The following is a 16,215-nucleotide window of genomic DNA, read 5'->3' as shown; positions in this document are numbered from 1 at the left end:
TGTGTGTGTTGCCTGTACATACGGGGGCTACATGGGATCAGTTAGAGTGAGGTGTGTTTTCCGGAGGAAAATCCAGGAGGATTTTTTCCATGCCGTGCCTGATGAATACGATGCAACAAGGGTGGGTAGGAGAAAATCCGCCTCCCGCTTCTGCCTGCAATGCTGCAAACAGTGCCTGGGGAAGGCCCCGGCGCCCAGCCCTGCAGCACCCTGGCAATGCCATCATCCCAGGTTCACAGAGAAATGAACTTTAAAGCCTCTCATACAGACAGCACACTGCTCCCTTGTAGCTGATCAAAGAATTACTACAACAGTGTGCTTAATCCCTGAAAGTCAGCAGTGCCGGGCTTAACTGATGCTGAATATTGTTTCAGAATCAAAGGCGCGCCTCCCGGCCCCAGTCTGGGAGAAAACTAAGCTACTGTATCACAGTTGAAAACTCAGGGGAACTTTGATATCATCTCTGTTTAATTTCCCCGGCCCTTCGAGCCTGGGGTTTATCTCGTTTTATCAACTCCTGTACTGAAATCAAAACCCAACTAACAGAGCTCAGACCTCTCTCCACCGAGGCCCTTCTAGAGGCGGGGTGGGGTGGGGGGCAATAACCGCAGGGGGGGAAGGGGCGCTGCCATCAAAGGAGGCGCAGCAGGAACCCCAACTCGGCCTCCCTGCCGCGGTGAGGAAGGCTGGCTCAGAAGCAGCACCAGCACTGCCCGCCAAGGGCTGAAGGCGCGACTTGCACACAACTTTTGAGGAGAATAATTTCAAAGTATTGGGGGGGGGCAGGTTAAACTGGGCTACCGTAATTGAAATGACAAAACCCGTGGATTAATTAAATCCCTACAGAAGGATGAACTTGCAATCAGCTTGCTTGAAATCCAAAGTCAAGGGCACAAAAGACATAAACTGTCTGCCCACATCCACCAGCTTGCGGGGTTGGGGAAGAGAAGTGGGTAAATATTTCACTTGCCGTGGGAACCTGACCAACAGCAGGGTGGAGACTGAGAACGGGCTGTCTCCCAACAAAAGCTGCTGCTGTGCCCACATCGGGCAGCTCTTTGTTGCCCAGTGGCAGTAGTGGTCTACAGGAACCGAGGCCCTCTTGCTGCCCCGATTACTGGCATCTTGCTGCTAACAAATCTTCAACAGGTGCAGAAGGACACGGCCCCATTCCCATGGGAGGGAGCCCATGGCCAAGGCTTCACCAATGCACACCACAACACACACAAACACGCAAGCTGGGTGGTCTCCATGCAGCTAAGGTGCAGAGACCTACCTCCTTAGGAGGTGGCAGGCTGAGGCCTGGGTCCATGCAGCACCCAAGCAAATGGCCAGCCAGCTCTTGGACTATTCCTGGACGACAGCGCACAGGCTGAGAGGCGTCCACGGTGGAAGCTCAGAATGGCATCCCTGTGCCTCCTGCACTCTGGTCTGGACCACTTACCTGGTCAGAAGCCAAATCACTCTGACAAACACTGTTGAGTATGGTCAGGTGGCAATAGGCCACAAGCTGCTGGGAAGGCTGCTAAGATATTAGGAAACTAAGGCAAATATTTTTCTAAGCTCTCCTAGATCGCAAAGAATTTCCCAGCCAAGGAAACTAACAATGGCGAGCACTTCCTTTTCCCCAGTAAAGGCCCCAGTTACTTATAATAAAAGAGTCTGCTGTATAAATGTATCCATTCTATCGGACCTATGCCTAGATTTATATTAACCGTTTGTATACCAAACAGATTTTCTACAAACCATGTGTTGCGGGCCTGGGGTTCAGGGTGCTGCAGCTCACACGGTGCAATGTTAGATCCTGGAATTCTCGCTCCAAAAATAAATCCGGGATCAAGTTCTCTAGCACTGCTGTGGCCAAAGCCCTGCCTCATACAGGCCCAACTCTGCAAAACCAGGGAGCCTGGTGCAGGGGGGGCAGTCTCTAGTATACTGTGAGCCCCACTCTGACCTGCCCACAAACACTGCAAATGAGGGTCAGCCCTGCCCACTCCCATCAAGGTTTGGTGCCCTATTGTCCCCTGGAGAGAAGGAAGAGGGAGGACCCCCAACAGAAGGCAGATGCTCTACAGATGAAGCCATCCCAGGAGGACCCAAGAGAAATGCTCTCTTGCTATTCAGGGACATAAGGTCAGGCACACCCTTACCCTGATGGCCAGTGTCTAGGGTAAAAATGCCACTGTGTCACCTCAACACCCAGCAAATGGGCTCTCGGGCCAGAATCAGAACACCCAGCTTCAGGTCAACCAGGCATGTCCCATCACTACCAACCCCTTTCTGACTTTCAGACATTTGGTCATCTAATCATTCTACCTGTGCGCCGATGACTTCCAAAATACTTCCAACCGCCCGGACTTTTCTCCTGAGACTCAGTGGTAGGTGTCTAGTGTCCTGCTGGCTGTCATCACCGTATGTCCTGGCTGAACATGCCATCCTCCCCCTGAAGCATCTCTCACATTCCCAGTACCCAGCAGCACTGGCACACAGCAGTAAGCCCACAAACATTTATGGGGAGCCTTTGTGCTAAGCACTGAGGGAGGGTATGCAATGATGAAGGTTGAAAATCCAACATTCTGGAGCAGGGATTCTCAAACTCTGGCCTGAGTCACCTGGTGAGTCGATTAAAACAGACACTCTTGGAGCCCACTCCCAGAGATATTGATCCAATAAGCGTAGGATGGGGCCTGAGAAGCTGCATTTCTAACCAGCTCCAGGTGACAAATAGCTGCTGGTCCACAATCTGAACTTTGTACAAGACAGCAGGTACTCATGAGATGTTTGACAAATGAATGAACAGAAAAAAACCTGAAGGTAATTATCCATGAGGAACAGCCTCGGAATGAGTCCCTCGGTCTCTCCCTCCCCAGAGAGTCAGCCAAGAGCACCCAGCTCTCCCCCTATGGCACCCACCCCACCATTCAAAACCTAGGTCACATCTCCCGTCCTTCCCTAACCTTCCTCGATTGCCCCTACGCACAGCTGCTGTCACTGAGAACGCCGATGCTCACCAAGAACACGGTCTCAGCACACACGTGTGCACACACGCATGTATGCACACACAGAAACACACAGCCTTGCCTCTCAGAAAGTTTAGTACACTTTCCCTAGCAGAACATTAGTTGCTCAAAGGTGTTATGTCACGGTGGGTGCTCAATAAATGGATTATGGGTGAGTGGGTGGGTGAGTGGATGCATGGATGAATCAAGTTCCTATCCTCCCAAACTGCCCACGTTTCGCTGAATTAAGGTGGGCACATAAAACAGCAAGGACAACAGCAAGAGCAGACCTGCGGGCCCCTTCCAATTAGAACGCCAGGCTGGGCGTCAGTGAGCCCAGGACAAACACCACGCTTCCAGGGACAGGCAGGCTGCAGAGGAAGGGAGGCGGGACTGCAGAGCTCCCAGCAGCTCCAGAAGTGATTGTGACCCAGCCCAAGCAGGCTGGATGAGGGCCTGGCAGGGGCCAGGGTGTCTCCAGGCTGGTCGCACAGAAGACTCCCCTAAGGGGTTTGTAAAAACCACGGCTGCCCCTTCCAACCCCCAGGTTCTGACTTAATTGGGTTGGGCTGGGCCCAAGACTGGATAATGCACAGCCCAGGTGAAATGCCACTGTGCTGGGTGGTACAGCGATGAAACAGACGTGGCCACCACCCACGGAGCTCACACGCCAGAGGAAACACCCCAAAAGAAAGAGACTGCAAATGAGGGGCCACTTCCTTCTGCCTGGTGAGTCAGGGAGATGTGAGGGAAGAGCCTGCGCTCCACCTGGCCTCCTGGAAAGAGAGAGGGCGCAGGGCAGTGAAGGTACTGTGGGCAAGAGACGTGGAATCAGCAGCGGCGTGAACAGACCACTGGGGGGACTGTGGGTGGCAGATGGACGGCCGAAAGAAGCTTCTGAGGTGCTTAAACAACAAACAAACAAACAAACAAAATGGTTAAAAGCCTGTTGGCATTTCTCTGCAATTTCTAAGGTCCAAGCAATGATGCAGGGCTTCAGGAAGGAAGGAAGAGATTCGAAAGTCTTTTATTCCTATTTCCTCTCCTGTAACCGAATGCTTCTCAAACCAACGCCCCGTTCCTGCAGACCACCGCGGGGCCTCCTTACAGTATCAGGTCAGTGTGGGAATGAAAAGCAAAGCAGAGCGATGGAGAGGGTGCAAGCTCTGCGGTCAGAGGGACCCGAGCTCGAATCCCAGCTCCGGCACTGGGCCCAAGTTTCCTCCCCACCAGAATTGGAATGACAGGTAATATTTCCTTCACAGGGCTGTGTCGTGTAAGGAGCTTGTAGAACTTGCATCAAGAGAAACAGTCAAGAGAGTGCACAAGACAGCCTATGGAATGGAAGCAAGTCTCTCCGAATCACATATCCGATGAGGAGTGAAAATCCAAATCCATACAGAACTCGTACAATTATCAACAACAAAAATTAAATATTTGATGGGAAAAAACGGGCAAAGGACTTGAATAGACCTTTCTCCAAAGGTGGTCTACAAATGGCCAACAACCATATGAAAAGATGTTCAACATCACTAATCACTAGGGAAATGCAAACCACGGTCACACCGAGCTATCACCTCATACCCACTGGCATGGTTACTATCAAAAGTCTAAAAATTAGTGTTGGCGAGGACGTGGGAAATTGGCACCCTGGTGCCCTGTTTGCTGGGGATGGAAATGTAGCCACTAAGGGAAACAGTAGGGTGATTCCTCAAAAAATTAAAAATAGGGGTGCCTGGGTGGCTCAGTTGGTTAAGCTTCTGACTTTGGCTCAGGTCATGATCTCACGGTTCATGAGTTCGAGCCCTGAGTTGGGCTCTGTGCTGACAGTACAGAGCCTGCTTGGGATTCTCTCTCTCTCTCTCTCTCTCTCTCTCTGTCCCTCTCTCTCTCTCTCTGCCCCATCCCCACTTGTGCTCTCTCTCTCTCTCTCTCTCTCTCCCTCTCAAAATAAATAAATAAACTTAAAAAAAAAATAGACTTACTGTATAGTCTGGCAATTCCACATCTGAGTATGTACCCAAAAGAATTGAAAACAGGGTCTTGAAAAGATCTCTGTACGTCCATGTTCACAACGGCATTATTCACAGGAGCCTAAAGGCAGAAGCAACCCAGGTATCCGTAGACAGATGAATGGACAAGCAAAACACGGTATATACACGTAATGCATGGTATTCAGCTTAAAAGGGAAAGAAAGTCTGACATATGCCACAACGTGAATGAACCTTGAAGACATCATGTTGAGTGAGGTGAGCCAGTCTAGAAAGACAAATACTATATAATTCCACGTGTATGAGGTTCCTAGATTAGTCAGATTCACAGAAACACAGAGGAGAATGGTGGCTGCCAGAAACTGGGGGAAGAGGAAAGCGAAGCTGTTTAATGAGTATACAGTTTTGCAAGATGAAAAAGTTCCAAAGATGAGCTGCATGACAGTGTGAATGTACTTAATGCCACTGATTTGCACACCTCAAAACGATCAGGATGGTTCATTTTATGTTATGTGTGTTGTATGCTTTAAAAAAAAAAAAGCCTCCACAATTGTGGTTTTCAAGTTTCCGGAAGCAGAAGCACAACCCCACATTTCTTACTCAACACACAGATCCCAGGGCCCCTTCCCCAGATATTCCGATTGGAGGTCTGGGTGTGAGGCCCCGGAATCTGCATTTTCATAAACATCTTAGGGTTATTTTGCACGCCAAGAATTCATTTATTCTGCTGTAGTTCTAAAGGATCAAGGGATATTCTCCTGAGTATTTTGCTTTTGCTGATCAGTGCCTGTTTAAAAAACAACAGCTACGTCTGTGTCCATGTGTGTGTATAGAGAGATCTCACGTATAAAGAAAGATTATAACCACAGCGCAACAAGGTGGTCCCCCAGTCCTCAGGGAGGTAGGAGCTACAAGGCTTGAGCATGTGACTCCGGGGCTCCAGGCCCACGGGCCTCTCACATTTCCACCAGCGCAAGCTCCACATCTCACCCGAAGTGTGTCAGGTAAACCAAACACGTGCCCGCAGGGTGTCCCCAACCAGGGAGGCAACGTCAAGTACACCCCGCAGCGGCTCTGCCTCTCAAGCAGCAGAGGAGAGGAGGTCTGACATAGGCAACCTCACTGCAAACAGCGCAGACGATGCAGGGAAACCACAATTCCCAAGGGCAGCCCAGCAAGCAGAAGGCCAAGCGGAGCCAGTGGGGCCAGAAAATGTTGGCCAGGAAAATGTTGGCCAGGGAGGGCCTCTGAGAGCGCGAGAACAGCCTGGGAGAGGCAGCTCGTTCAGGGACCCCAGGCCTCCCCTCCCACAACCCAACTAGCAAAGGAGACTCTGCTCATTCAGCCGCAACCAACTAAATACAGTGTTCTCAGCCCACCACATCCAGCCGTGTAGTCATTTGTTATCTTCATGATCATAATAGCACCTTTGACATTTCCCATGCTTGGCTCCAACTCTATCATTACTTTCCAGTGTGGCAAGGATGTCGCTCTTCGAGCGGGACGCGTGGAACCCTTCCAACCTGCTAAGGTGGAGGGGCCCAGGACTTCTAGGTTCTGACGCCCCCCAGAAGCCGATCTGCCATGAAACTGACAGCAATGAACCTTCGGCCACCCCCACCCTTTACCCCTTCCAAGGCCCTGAGAGGGGACCCAGAAATGCGTTCACACGGCCGTGTGGTTTGGTGAAATGCACAAAAGCAAGATATTCTTGCATTCTTTTTCTTATAACCCCTCCCACCTCCAAATCGTCTAAATGATGGACCCAGAAAACCAGGGTCTGCCTTTGGAGTCCACCTAAATTTAGAGAGGACTCCCCCACACCCTCTGTAGTGCCACATGCATTCACATACATTAATTCATTCAGCCTTATGGGGTAGGTTTTATTCTTAAGCCACTTCTACATAGAAGGACATCGGAATTCAGAAAGGTTCTGTGAGGTTCCATGACCTGCCTAGGGTCACCGGGATCGCAGGAAGGAGACTGAGATTCAAATCCAAACCCCTAAATCCAAGCCCTGTGTTCTTCTTACGCTAACATCCCTTCCTGATTGCCCTAAGGAGAGCTACAAACAGAAAGGCACTCTAAAGAAAAAAAATAATAAAGCTCTTCTTCTGATTAATAAGCCAACAAACACTTACTAATAACCACTAACCTTTACCGACCACTTGCCCTGAGGCAGGCACAGAGCTAAATGCTTCTCTTGCAATATTTCATTCACTGCTCACCATAATCCCGTGAGGTACATATTATCATCAGCCTCGCTCTACAGATGAGGAAACTGAGGCTCAGAAAAGCTCATTAGTTTACCCAAGAACACACAGGAAGCAGGAAAGCCAAGGATTAAGCTGAGGTCTAATTCTAAAGCCCTTGCATTTGGCCATGGTGCGCTGTTCCAGTTAGAAGTGGGAAGAGCCTGCCAGCGGGATGGAGGCAGGCAGGGAAAATACCTTCAGCATAAATCAGGAGTGTGGCCTAAGAGCTAGAAGGAAGGAATCAAAAATGCGGATTAGAGGGGCGCCTGGGTGGCTCAGTCAGTTAAGCGCCTCACTTTGGCCCAGGTCATGATCTCCATAGTTCATGAGTTCAAGCCCCATGGTGGGCTCTGTGCTGACAGTTCAGAGCCTGGAGCCTGCTTCCTATTCCGTGTCTCCCTCTCTCTGCCCCTCCCCCAATTGCGCCGTGTCTGTCTCTCTCAAAAATGAATTAAACAAAATTTTTTTTAAAATGCTGATTAGAGAAGATGATTCTGGACTCAAATGAACCAGTAATTCACATTGTCAACTGCTTCACATGGGTCTCGGTGCCCAGGTCCCAGCAGAGGCCCCACCTCTCAGAGGCTCCATTTAAATATTCTCCGCATGGCCCCGTTATCTCAAAGCACTGCCACAATTTCCAGGGAGCTAGAAAGGTGTCACCTGTGTCCTGTAACTAACCTTCTGAGGACCCTGAGCTTTTCGGTTTGCCTAGGTTTCTGCAGAGCTTATCCCCTAACTTTTCTAAAGCTTCTCTGCTGCAGCCGATAAGACTTTTTTTTTCCCCCTGTTAAAACGAGATGAGATGCAGCCAGCTGTCGAGAAACGTACAATGAGATTATACTGAGAAGGAACCACCAGAGACAAAGGCCCCTAAAGAGTCACTGGCCTGTTGTGGCTTTTGTGGCAGAAATCTGTTCTTGGGTGGGGGTGGGGAGCAGAGAAGGGGCAACAGCCATTTGCCTTTTGCTTCCTGGGGCCTTCCTCTGCGCCTTGCTGAAGAGACTGCTGAGAAGCAGGGGAAAGAAGAGTCACATCTTTAGCGGGGAGAGAGGCTGATAACTTAGGAAGAGTTGTCTGTTGGTAACAAAGAGGACAAAGATGCACATAGGTCTGCCCGCTTCACTTGGGCCTGTCACTGGGGATCTGATGTCCCCCCGTCCTAAGTCTGTCTCACTTAGGCTGGAGTCCTTGTGGGGTGCTCATCAACACAGCCATCACACTTCCAGGATGGGTACTCTGGGTCTTGGGTGCCCACTCCAGGCACCTCACCTTTAGATAGGTGCCCTGGCATTTGGGTGTCCTCTCTGCTGTGCCCAGGTCACAGGTGAGGCCGCACCCCAGGTGATGCTCAAGGCTCAGGTGCAAGTTGGTCTGCACCCACGTGACCACAGAGAGCCGGACCCCAGGCCAGGCCAGTGAAATCAATGTCCCCAGTCTGTGCAGGTGGCCGCAGCGGCCTGGGCACAGGTGGGCCGCCTCGCCTCTCACCTGGGCGGCGGTGGCTCTCGGAGACCCTCACCTGCCCGGCCCTGGGGGCGTTGCTGGCACTCGGGTCCCCGAGCTCCCTCCCGCCTGTCCGCTGCAAGGCCGAGCCGGGGTTCGGGAAGCCGCGGCGCGCGCGGGCCCGGGAAGAGGCCGCCGGGCCTGTCCCCGCGGCGGGCCGGGCACGGAGCCCGCAGGCCTCGGCGCGGCCCGGCTCCGCCCGTCCGCCCGCCCCTCGGCCCGGGGCCCGCGCCCGCCCGCCCGTCCGCCGGGGCAGCAGGGCCGGCTCCGCCGAGCCTCCGCGGCGCCCGGCCCGCCCGACCTCACTTAACTGTTCCCCGCTGGGGCGGCGGCGGCTGCGGCGGCGGTGGGTCCCGGCTCCGTCTCACGCAGAAGCAGCTTCTCATCGCCCGGGCGGCGCGGGAGGGGCCGGGCCCGGGGCCCAGGCGGCGGGGCCGGCGCCGCAGCTCGAGCGCGAGCCTCACCGGGGAGCGGCGGCGGCGGCGGCGGCGGCGGCAGGGGCGGGGCGCGGCCTGGCGGCGGCGGCGGCGACAACGGCAGCGGCGGCTCCCTCGGCGGGCCGCGGCGGCGGGCCGGGCTCCGGGCCTCCCGGCTCTGGCGCTGGCTCCGGGGGAGGCGCCGGGCGCCCGAGGCTGGCTCCGGCGGGAGGAGGGAGCGGGAGCCCTCGCGTCCGGAGCCCGCGCCGCCGCCGCCGCCGCCCCGGCCGGCACCCCGCCTACCCCGGGCCTCCCCCACGGCCCAGCCCGCGAGCCCCCCGGCCCGGCCTCCCCCAGCCGGCGGGTAACCACCCCCCACCTCCCCAGCCCGGCCTCAGAGCCCCGGGAGCCCCAGGCCTCTTGGAGCCTGGGCCCTAGTTATCCCCTCCGCCAAGCTGTTCTCTTCCAGGGCCCCCGCAGCCCACTCAGCTCTCCTAGGCCTCACTGTATCAGTCCTTCAGCACAGCCTTAGAACCCTGGACGCCCCCAGGCCTCTTGGCGCCTTAGATGAACACCACACACACACACACACACACACACACACACACACACACACACACGTTGCCCTCTAGCAGGGACACCCAGCCCTCCTAGATTTTCGTGAACTGCAGGCCATTCCTTCAGCTCGGCTCACTCCAGTTCAGGGGACCCCCACTCTCCCAAGTGACCCAATACAAGCTTAGCCAGGTCCCAGACTCCACTACAAACAGGCCTCTCTCTCATAATGACCCCAATCTCCCAGCGATTCTCTGCCTCCCCTTTATGCTGGGCAAATGATCAACCCACAGGGGCCATGGGACTGCCCTCAGGGAAGCATCTAGAGGGAGAGGTTTACAGAAGTGATGCCCTACAGTACTCGGGGAAAGGTATAGGCCAGAGGATAAGACTGCATGAGGAGTGGAGTCCAGAGCCTGACTCTCAGCTAGAATGGCTGCTACCAAAGACAGGAGCAGGCTCTGCATAATTCCTTAACCAAAAATGCCCCACAGAGCCCCAGCAAGGCATTCCCAGGCAGAGGCTGGCCTGCCATTTGAAAGAACTGTGGTCAGAAGGCTGGAGCCTTTAGAGCTGAGGACCATGCAAAGAGTGATTGGTATCAATTTGCTAATACATCAAGTCTAATTTTCACACGTTCTAGGTTTTTCTAAGCAGAATTGACTGTCGGGGAAAATGTCTTGTGGGGAAGCCAGGCAAGTGTGTGCATTCCAAGCGTCTGTCTCAGAAACGCCACTGGTTCAGATGGTTTTACAGACAAGTTCTTTCAAACCATTAAGGGTCAGACGATCCCTCCGTTATTTAAATTTACACAGAGGGGCGCCTGGGTGGTTCTGTCAGTTAAGCGTCTGGCTTCCCCTCAGGTCATGATCTCGCAGTTTGTGAGTTCGAGCCCCACATTCTGGACTGACCCCTAAAGCCGTCAGCACTTAGCTGTTCTCTGTGCGGTGGGCAGTCACTTGGGGGCAGGGGGCCAGGCCAGGCTTCCTGTCAGCCTCCCCAGTGTCCCCGAGGAAATAGCCTCAGCTGGTGGCCAAGTTCAGCCAGGACCACTCCACTTTGCTCTGTTTTACACAGACAAGCCCTTTTTTTAGGGCAATTCTGCTCAGAAGTGTTTAGATGTTATTTAAAATGTTTAACAGGGGCGCCTGGGTGGCTCAGTTAAGCCCCAACCTCAGTTCAGGTCATAATCTCACGGTTTTTGAGTTCGAGCCCCGCATCAAGCTCTCTGCTGTCAGCATGGAACCTGCTTCAGATCCACTGTCTCCCTGTCTCTCTCTCTCTGGCCCTCCCCTGCTTGCTCTCTCAAAAATAAACATTTAAAAAATAAATAAACATTAAAAAAGTTTTTTAATAGAAAAACGTACACAGAAAAAAAGCAAAAATATTCCATATCGCTTCCCAAATTTAGCATAACTCTGATACCAAAATCCGACAGATTATACCAAAAAGGAGAACTGCAGATCGGTATAGAACACTGGTCTCCAGATAATTTAATAAGGGTTGTTTGAAAAAGAGGGTCTACAGTCAAATAACTTGAGAAAGGGCTGCGTGCCATTTACAGTCTACCTTTTGGAGAACCAGTAAGTATGAGTATGTAAAGTCCCTGTGAAGTCCAGGAGTAAAAAACATGGCATTTCTCAAACTCATCTGAGTCAGGACCACCTTTTCAAAGTTCACCAATTATCTCTAATACGTGAATCACTACTATAAACCAACCTATTTAAGTATATAATAGTCGTAAGGCTACCGAACACAATGTTAGCAATTTGAGTCCAACTTGATGGAAAACAAGCCAAAATCCACTATGATCAAGCAAGATTTATTCCAAAAGTGCAAGAATAATTCAGCCTCCGGGAGTCTATAAATTCATTGCATTGTTAAAAATAAATCACAGGGTATTTCAACAAGACAGATGCTTTAAAAGTATTTGATAAACTTCAACACCAATTACTTATAAATTCTTAAAACCTCTTAGTAAATGAGGAAAAAAATTAAGCTTAACATGATAAAATTTATTTATCAGAAGCCATAAACAACCATATTTAATGGTGACGCACTAAAGGTGTTCTCATTTAAGTCAGAAACAAAACAAGGATGCCTGCTATAGCTGCTACAAACTCAAGCCCATGAAATAAGAGAAGAAAAATAAATAAGAAATACAAGTATTGGATAGGAAAAGACAAAATTGATATTATCTATTCATGATTTAAGTGTGTACCTAAAAACAGAAATTAAAGAGAATCAGTCAAAAATCTTAAGATTTTGGTAAAATGGCTAGCTATAAGATAAACACTGAAATCAATCACTTTCCTGTTAAGGGAGAAGACTTCTTTTCTATACAGAAGAATTCTGTGTTCGTTGTGGCTTTGGCTGATCACAGACAGCAAGTATTTCTGTGTTCTCTACCATGCGGCAAATGGACCTATTTCTGGTGCAGAGAGATACTATTGTCCAGCACTGCCTGCTACTATAGAGGTAAATCATCCCATCCAAGGGGAAATATTATAGAAAGCCTACTTGGCTACTGATCAAAAGCTACATTTTCCTGTCAATTTCCAGGACTTTTATCTCCTATGTCTCTTTCCTGTATCTATGCCTCAATTTCTTCCAAATTCAGAAGAGGGAAAGAGGTATTACTTATAGGATCCCCTAAATACAGCACTAAATGCCAGTGATTTCCATTTAGAAAGTATGATTTTTTTTAAAAAAATTACATTCAGGGGCGCCTGGGTGGCTTAGTCGGTTGAGCGTCCGACTTCAGCTCAGGTCATGATCTCACGGTCTGTGGGTTCGAGCCCCGTGTCGGGCTCTGTGCTGACAGCTCAGAGCCTGGAGCCTGCTTCAGATTCTGTGTCTTCCTCTCTCTCTCTGCTCCTCCCCCGCTCATGCTCTGTGTCTCTCTGTCAAAAATAAATAAACTTTAAAAAATAAAATAAAATAAAATAAAATAAAATAAAATAAAATAAAATAAAATAAAATAAAATAAAATAAAATGCATTCATAGTAGTAATGAATACTATAAAATACCTGGCCTTTACCTTAACAAGAAACGGCAAGGCCATAGAAAGAAAACTATAAAACCTTACTGAAAAACATAAAAGTCTTTAATAAAAGGAAGAACATAACAAGTCCCTGGGGAGGAAGTCTTAATATTGCAAAGATGTCTATCTCCCCTAACTCAATATATAAATTTAGTGGAATCTAAATTAAAAAACCAATATGATTGGGGGGAGGGGTGCAATGGAACAGGACAAAATTATTTTAAAACTGATCTTGAGGGGTGCCTGGGTGGCTCAGTCAGTTAAGCGTCCAACTCTTCATTTCAGCTAAGGTCATGATCTCTTGGTTCATGAGACTGAACCCCATGCTGGGCTCTGTGCTCATGACATGGAGCCTGCTTGGGATTCTGTCTCTTCCTCTCTGTCTGCCTCTCCCCTGCTCACACACACACTCTCTCTCTCAAAATAAACAAATAAACATCAAGAAAAAACTGATCTTGATAAATATGGGAAAATATGCAGAAAATTTTTGAAACTGGAGATTATATTAAATTTCTTACAAGAATAGTAATCTTAATGAATATAAAATATAATGTAAAACTTACATTATAACTCATATTTCATATCATATATTAGTATCATGTTAACTTATATTTTAGTATCTGTTAGAACAGTACTAGTACTGTTTATCTCACATATTAAAATATAACGTAAAACTTCAGTAAATAAAATTGTGGGCCACTACTGTAAGCATACACACTTTTATAATATACTGAGTTCCCTGTTTATGAATGTTTTGTTTTTGTCCACTGATCCATTTGTATATTCCTAATACTCCACTCGAAACCACATTATCTTGCCCAGACGACTTCAATAACATCCTTAGCAGTCTCCTGGCTTTGCCTCCGTTCATATAATGGAAAACAGCCACCAGACTGATCTCCTGGGCCCTTCTCATCCTTAAACTCTCAGTTTAAATGTCACCTCCTTGGAGGCCTTCGCTGGTCATCTAAGTAGCTTCCTTTTGTATTCATACCACATCCATTCATTTCCCTCTTCCCACTCATCACAATTTGTAGCTATTTACTATTTGTTTACCTGTTCAATTCTCAGTCTCCCCACCAGACTAAAAGCTCCACCATGGTATCTGTTCATCAAGCATAAATGTGCCCCACATACTAGCCCCTCAATAAACATTTGTTTAATACATAGATGTGTCAACATTTAATATGTGCATACCCTCTGTCCATGTCTAATAATTATCCAGAGCAAACAATCAGGCAAGTGCACACAGATGTATGTTCAAGGATAATTATTTCAGCATTGCTTATAATGAGAAAATATTGGATATATCCTAAATGTCCAGCCATAGAAGATTGAGTCATTAAAAAAGGAAAGCTGTACTGACATCGAAATATACCACGGTATTTGGTTAAGTAAGACAAAAAACCAAAACGGGGTATAGAACAGAAGGCATTTATTCTATGAGCCTGTTAATTTTATATGTATTTATAAATATTTATAGATATTAGAATACATTGGAACCCTGGAAAATGTATACCAAACGTTAATAGTTTAACAGTGGCTATAGGTAAGGGGAGGATAGAGATTTTTGTTTTCTATTTTAGCATATCTATGTATTTTAGCATCTTAGGTATATGGACACAAACTACAGGACCAACAGCCAACGGTAGCTTGAACAACAGGCATTTATTTTGCTGGCCTGGCGTCATCTACTTCCGGTCTTCCTGTTATAGGAGAATGAAGGCATTAAGAGCACGTGTCCTTCCACCCTTTGCTGACACCCTCAGGTGGTTTGTCTTTTATGCTCACACTTGTTGCCTCCTGGGCACAGAATGGCTGGCTCTTCCAGCTTTAGATGGTCTCCTCTTTCATAGCACGAAGGCGGACAGGGAGCAAAGTCTTTCCCAGAAACTCCCCAGCAGACCTTGCTAGATCCCATGGGCCAGAAATGGGTCACATGGCCACTCCCAGCTGTACACACACATACACACAACTGTAAAGGGACGCTAGGAAATCGGCTTTGTCAATCAGGTCACCTCCTGAGGCTGGGCCTATTGACGGGCCACTTAAAATCACTGTTCCCTCGGAAAACAGCGTGCAAGTTCCTCAGAAAATTAAAAAATAGATCTAGCATGTCACCCATAAATGCCACTTCCAGGTACATATCCAAAGGGAATGAAAATAAGATCTCAAAGAGACACCTCACGCCCACATTCACCATGGCGTTATTTACAAAAGCAAGACACAGAAATAACCTATGAGTGGATAAAGTTTCACACACACACACACACACACACACACACACACACACACACAGGAGTATTATTCAGCCATTAAAAAGAAGGAAATCTTGCCATTTGTGACAGCATGGACAAACCAGGAGGACAGTATGCTATGTAAAATAAGTCAGAGCGGCACCTGAGTGGCTCAGTCGGTTAAGCGTCCGACTTCGGCTCAGGTCACGATCTCGTGGTTCATGGGTTCGAGCCCCGTGTCGGGCTCTGTGCTGACAGCTCAGAGCCCGGAGCCTGCTTCGGATTCTGTGTCTCCCTCTCTCTCTGCCCCTTCCCTGCTCATACTCTGTCTCTCCCTCTCTCTCTTTCTCTCGCAAAAATAAGTAAACATTAAAAAAGAAGAAGTCAGACAGAGAAAGGCAAGTACTGTATAAGCTCACCTATATGAGGAATCTACAACACGGAACTGATAGAAACAGAGTGCAAATTAGTGGCTGCCAGAGACATGGGGGGTGAGGGTGGGAGAAGGGTGAAGGTGGTCAAAGGGTCCAAACTTCCAGTGACGAGATGATCAAGTTCAGGGGATCTAATGTACAGCCTGGTGACTACAGTTAGTAACACTGTATTGTATACTTAAAAGCTGCTAAGAGAGCGGATCTTAAAAGTTCTCGCTGCTGGGGCGCCTGGGTGGCGCAGTCGGTTAAGCGTCCGACTTCAGCCGGGTCACGATCTCGCGGTCCGTGAGTTCGAGTCCCACGTCGGGCTCTGGGCTGATGGCTCAGAGCCTGGAGCCTGTTTCCGATTCTGTGTCTCCCTCTCTCTCTGCCCCTCCCCCGTTCATGCTCTGTCTCTCTCTGTCCCAAAAATAAATAAACGTTGAAAAAAAAAAAAAGTTCTCGCTGCACACACCAATGCTAAGTGTGGGAGAGGACGGGTGTGTTAACCGACCTTACGGTGGTGATCATTTCACAATACGTATGTATATCAAATCATCGTGTTGTACACCTTAAACTTACACAATATAGATGTCAGTTGTATTTCAGAAAATCTGGAAAAAGATAAAATAAAATAAAATAAAATAAAATAAAATAAAATAAAATAAAATAAAATAAAATAAAAAACAATCATAGTTTCCTTATCAGGGAGGAAGACAATTAAGGTTTTTTGTTTTTTTTTTAAACATTTTAATAATGAATCTAATCAGGAAAGGAAAAAGTCAGTGTATTTCAGACA

General features: G+C 48.8%; 1 protein-coding gene across 15 annotated transcripts in view; it reads right to left on the bottom strand.

Annotated features, from left to right (window-relative positions):
- MVB12B (multivesicular body subunit 12B) overlaps positions 1 to 9,227 on the bottom strand; it is a 220,890-nt gene extending 211,663 nt beyond the window's left edge. For 5 of the 15 annotated variants that reach the window (XM_045043189.1, XM_045043190.1, XM_045043188.1 and 2 more), the window contains exon 1: positions 9,063 to 9,225. In XM_045043189.1, the coding sequence (XP_044899124.1) occupies positions 9,063 to 9,137 (75 nt within the window). In that variant the 5' untranslated portion in view covers positions 9,138 to 9,225. Of the gene's footprint in view, positions 1 to 9,062 lie in introns of all 15 variants that reach the window. The other 10 variants (XM_023242724.2, XM_045043193.1, XM_045043192.1 and 7 more) reach the window with 4 other exon arrangements.
- Between the last annotated feature and the right edge of the window lie 6,988 nt (positions 9,228 to 16,215).

This window comes from Felis catus, chromosome D4 (assembly GCF_018350175.1).
Source record: "Felis catus isolate Fca126 chromosome D4, F.catus_Fca126_mat1.0, whole genome shotgun sequence".
Lineage (NCBI taxonomy): Eukaryota > Metazoa > Chordata > Mammalia > Carnivora > Felidae > Felis > Felis catus.
Note: the sequence above shows the minus strand (reverse complement) of the source record. Positions and strands in the feature narration are given on the sequence as shown.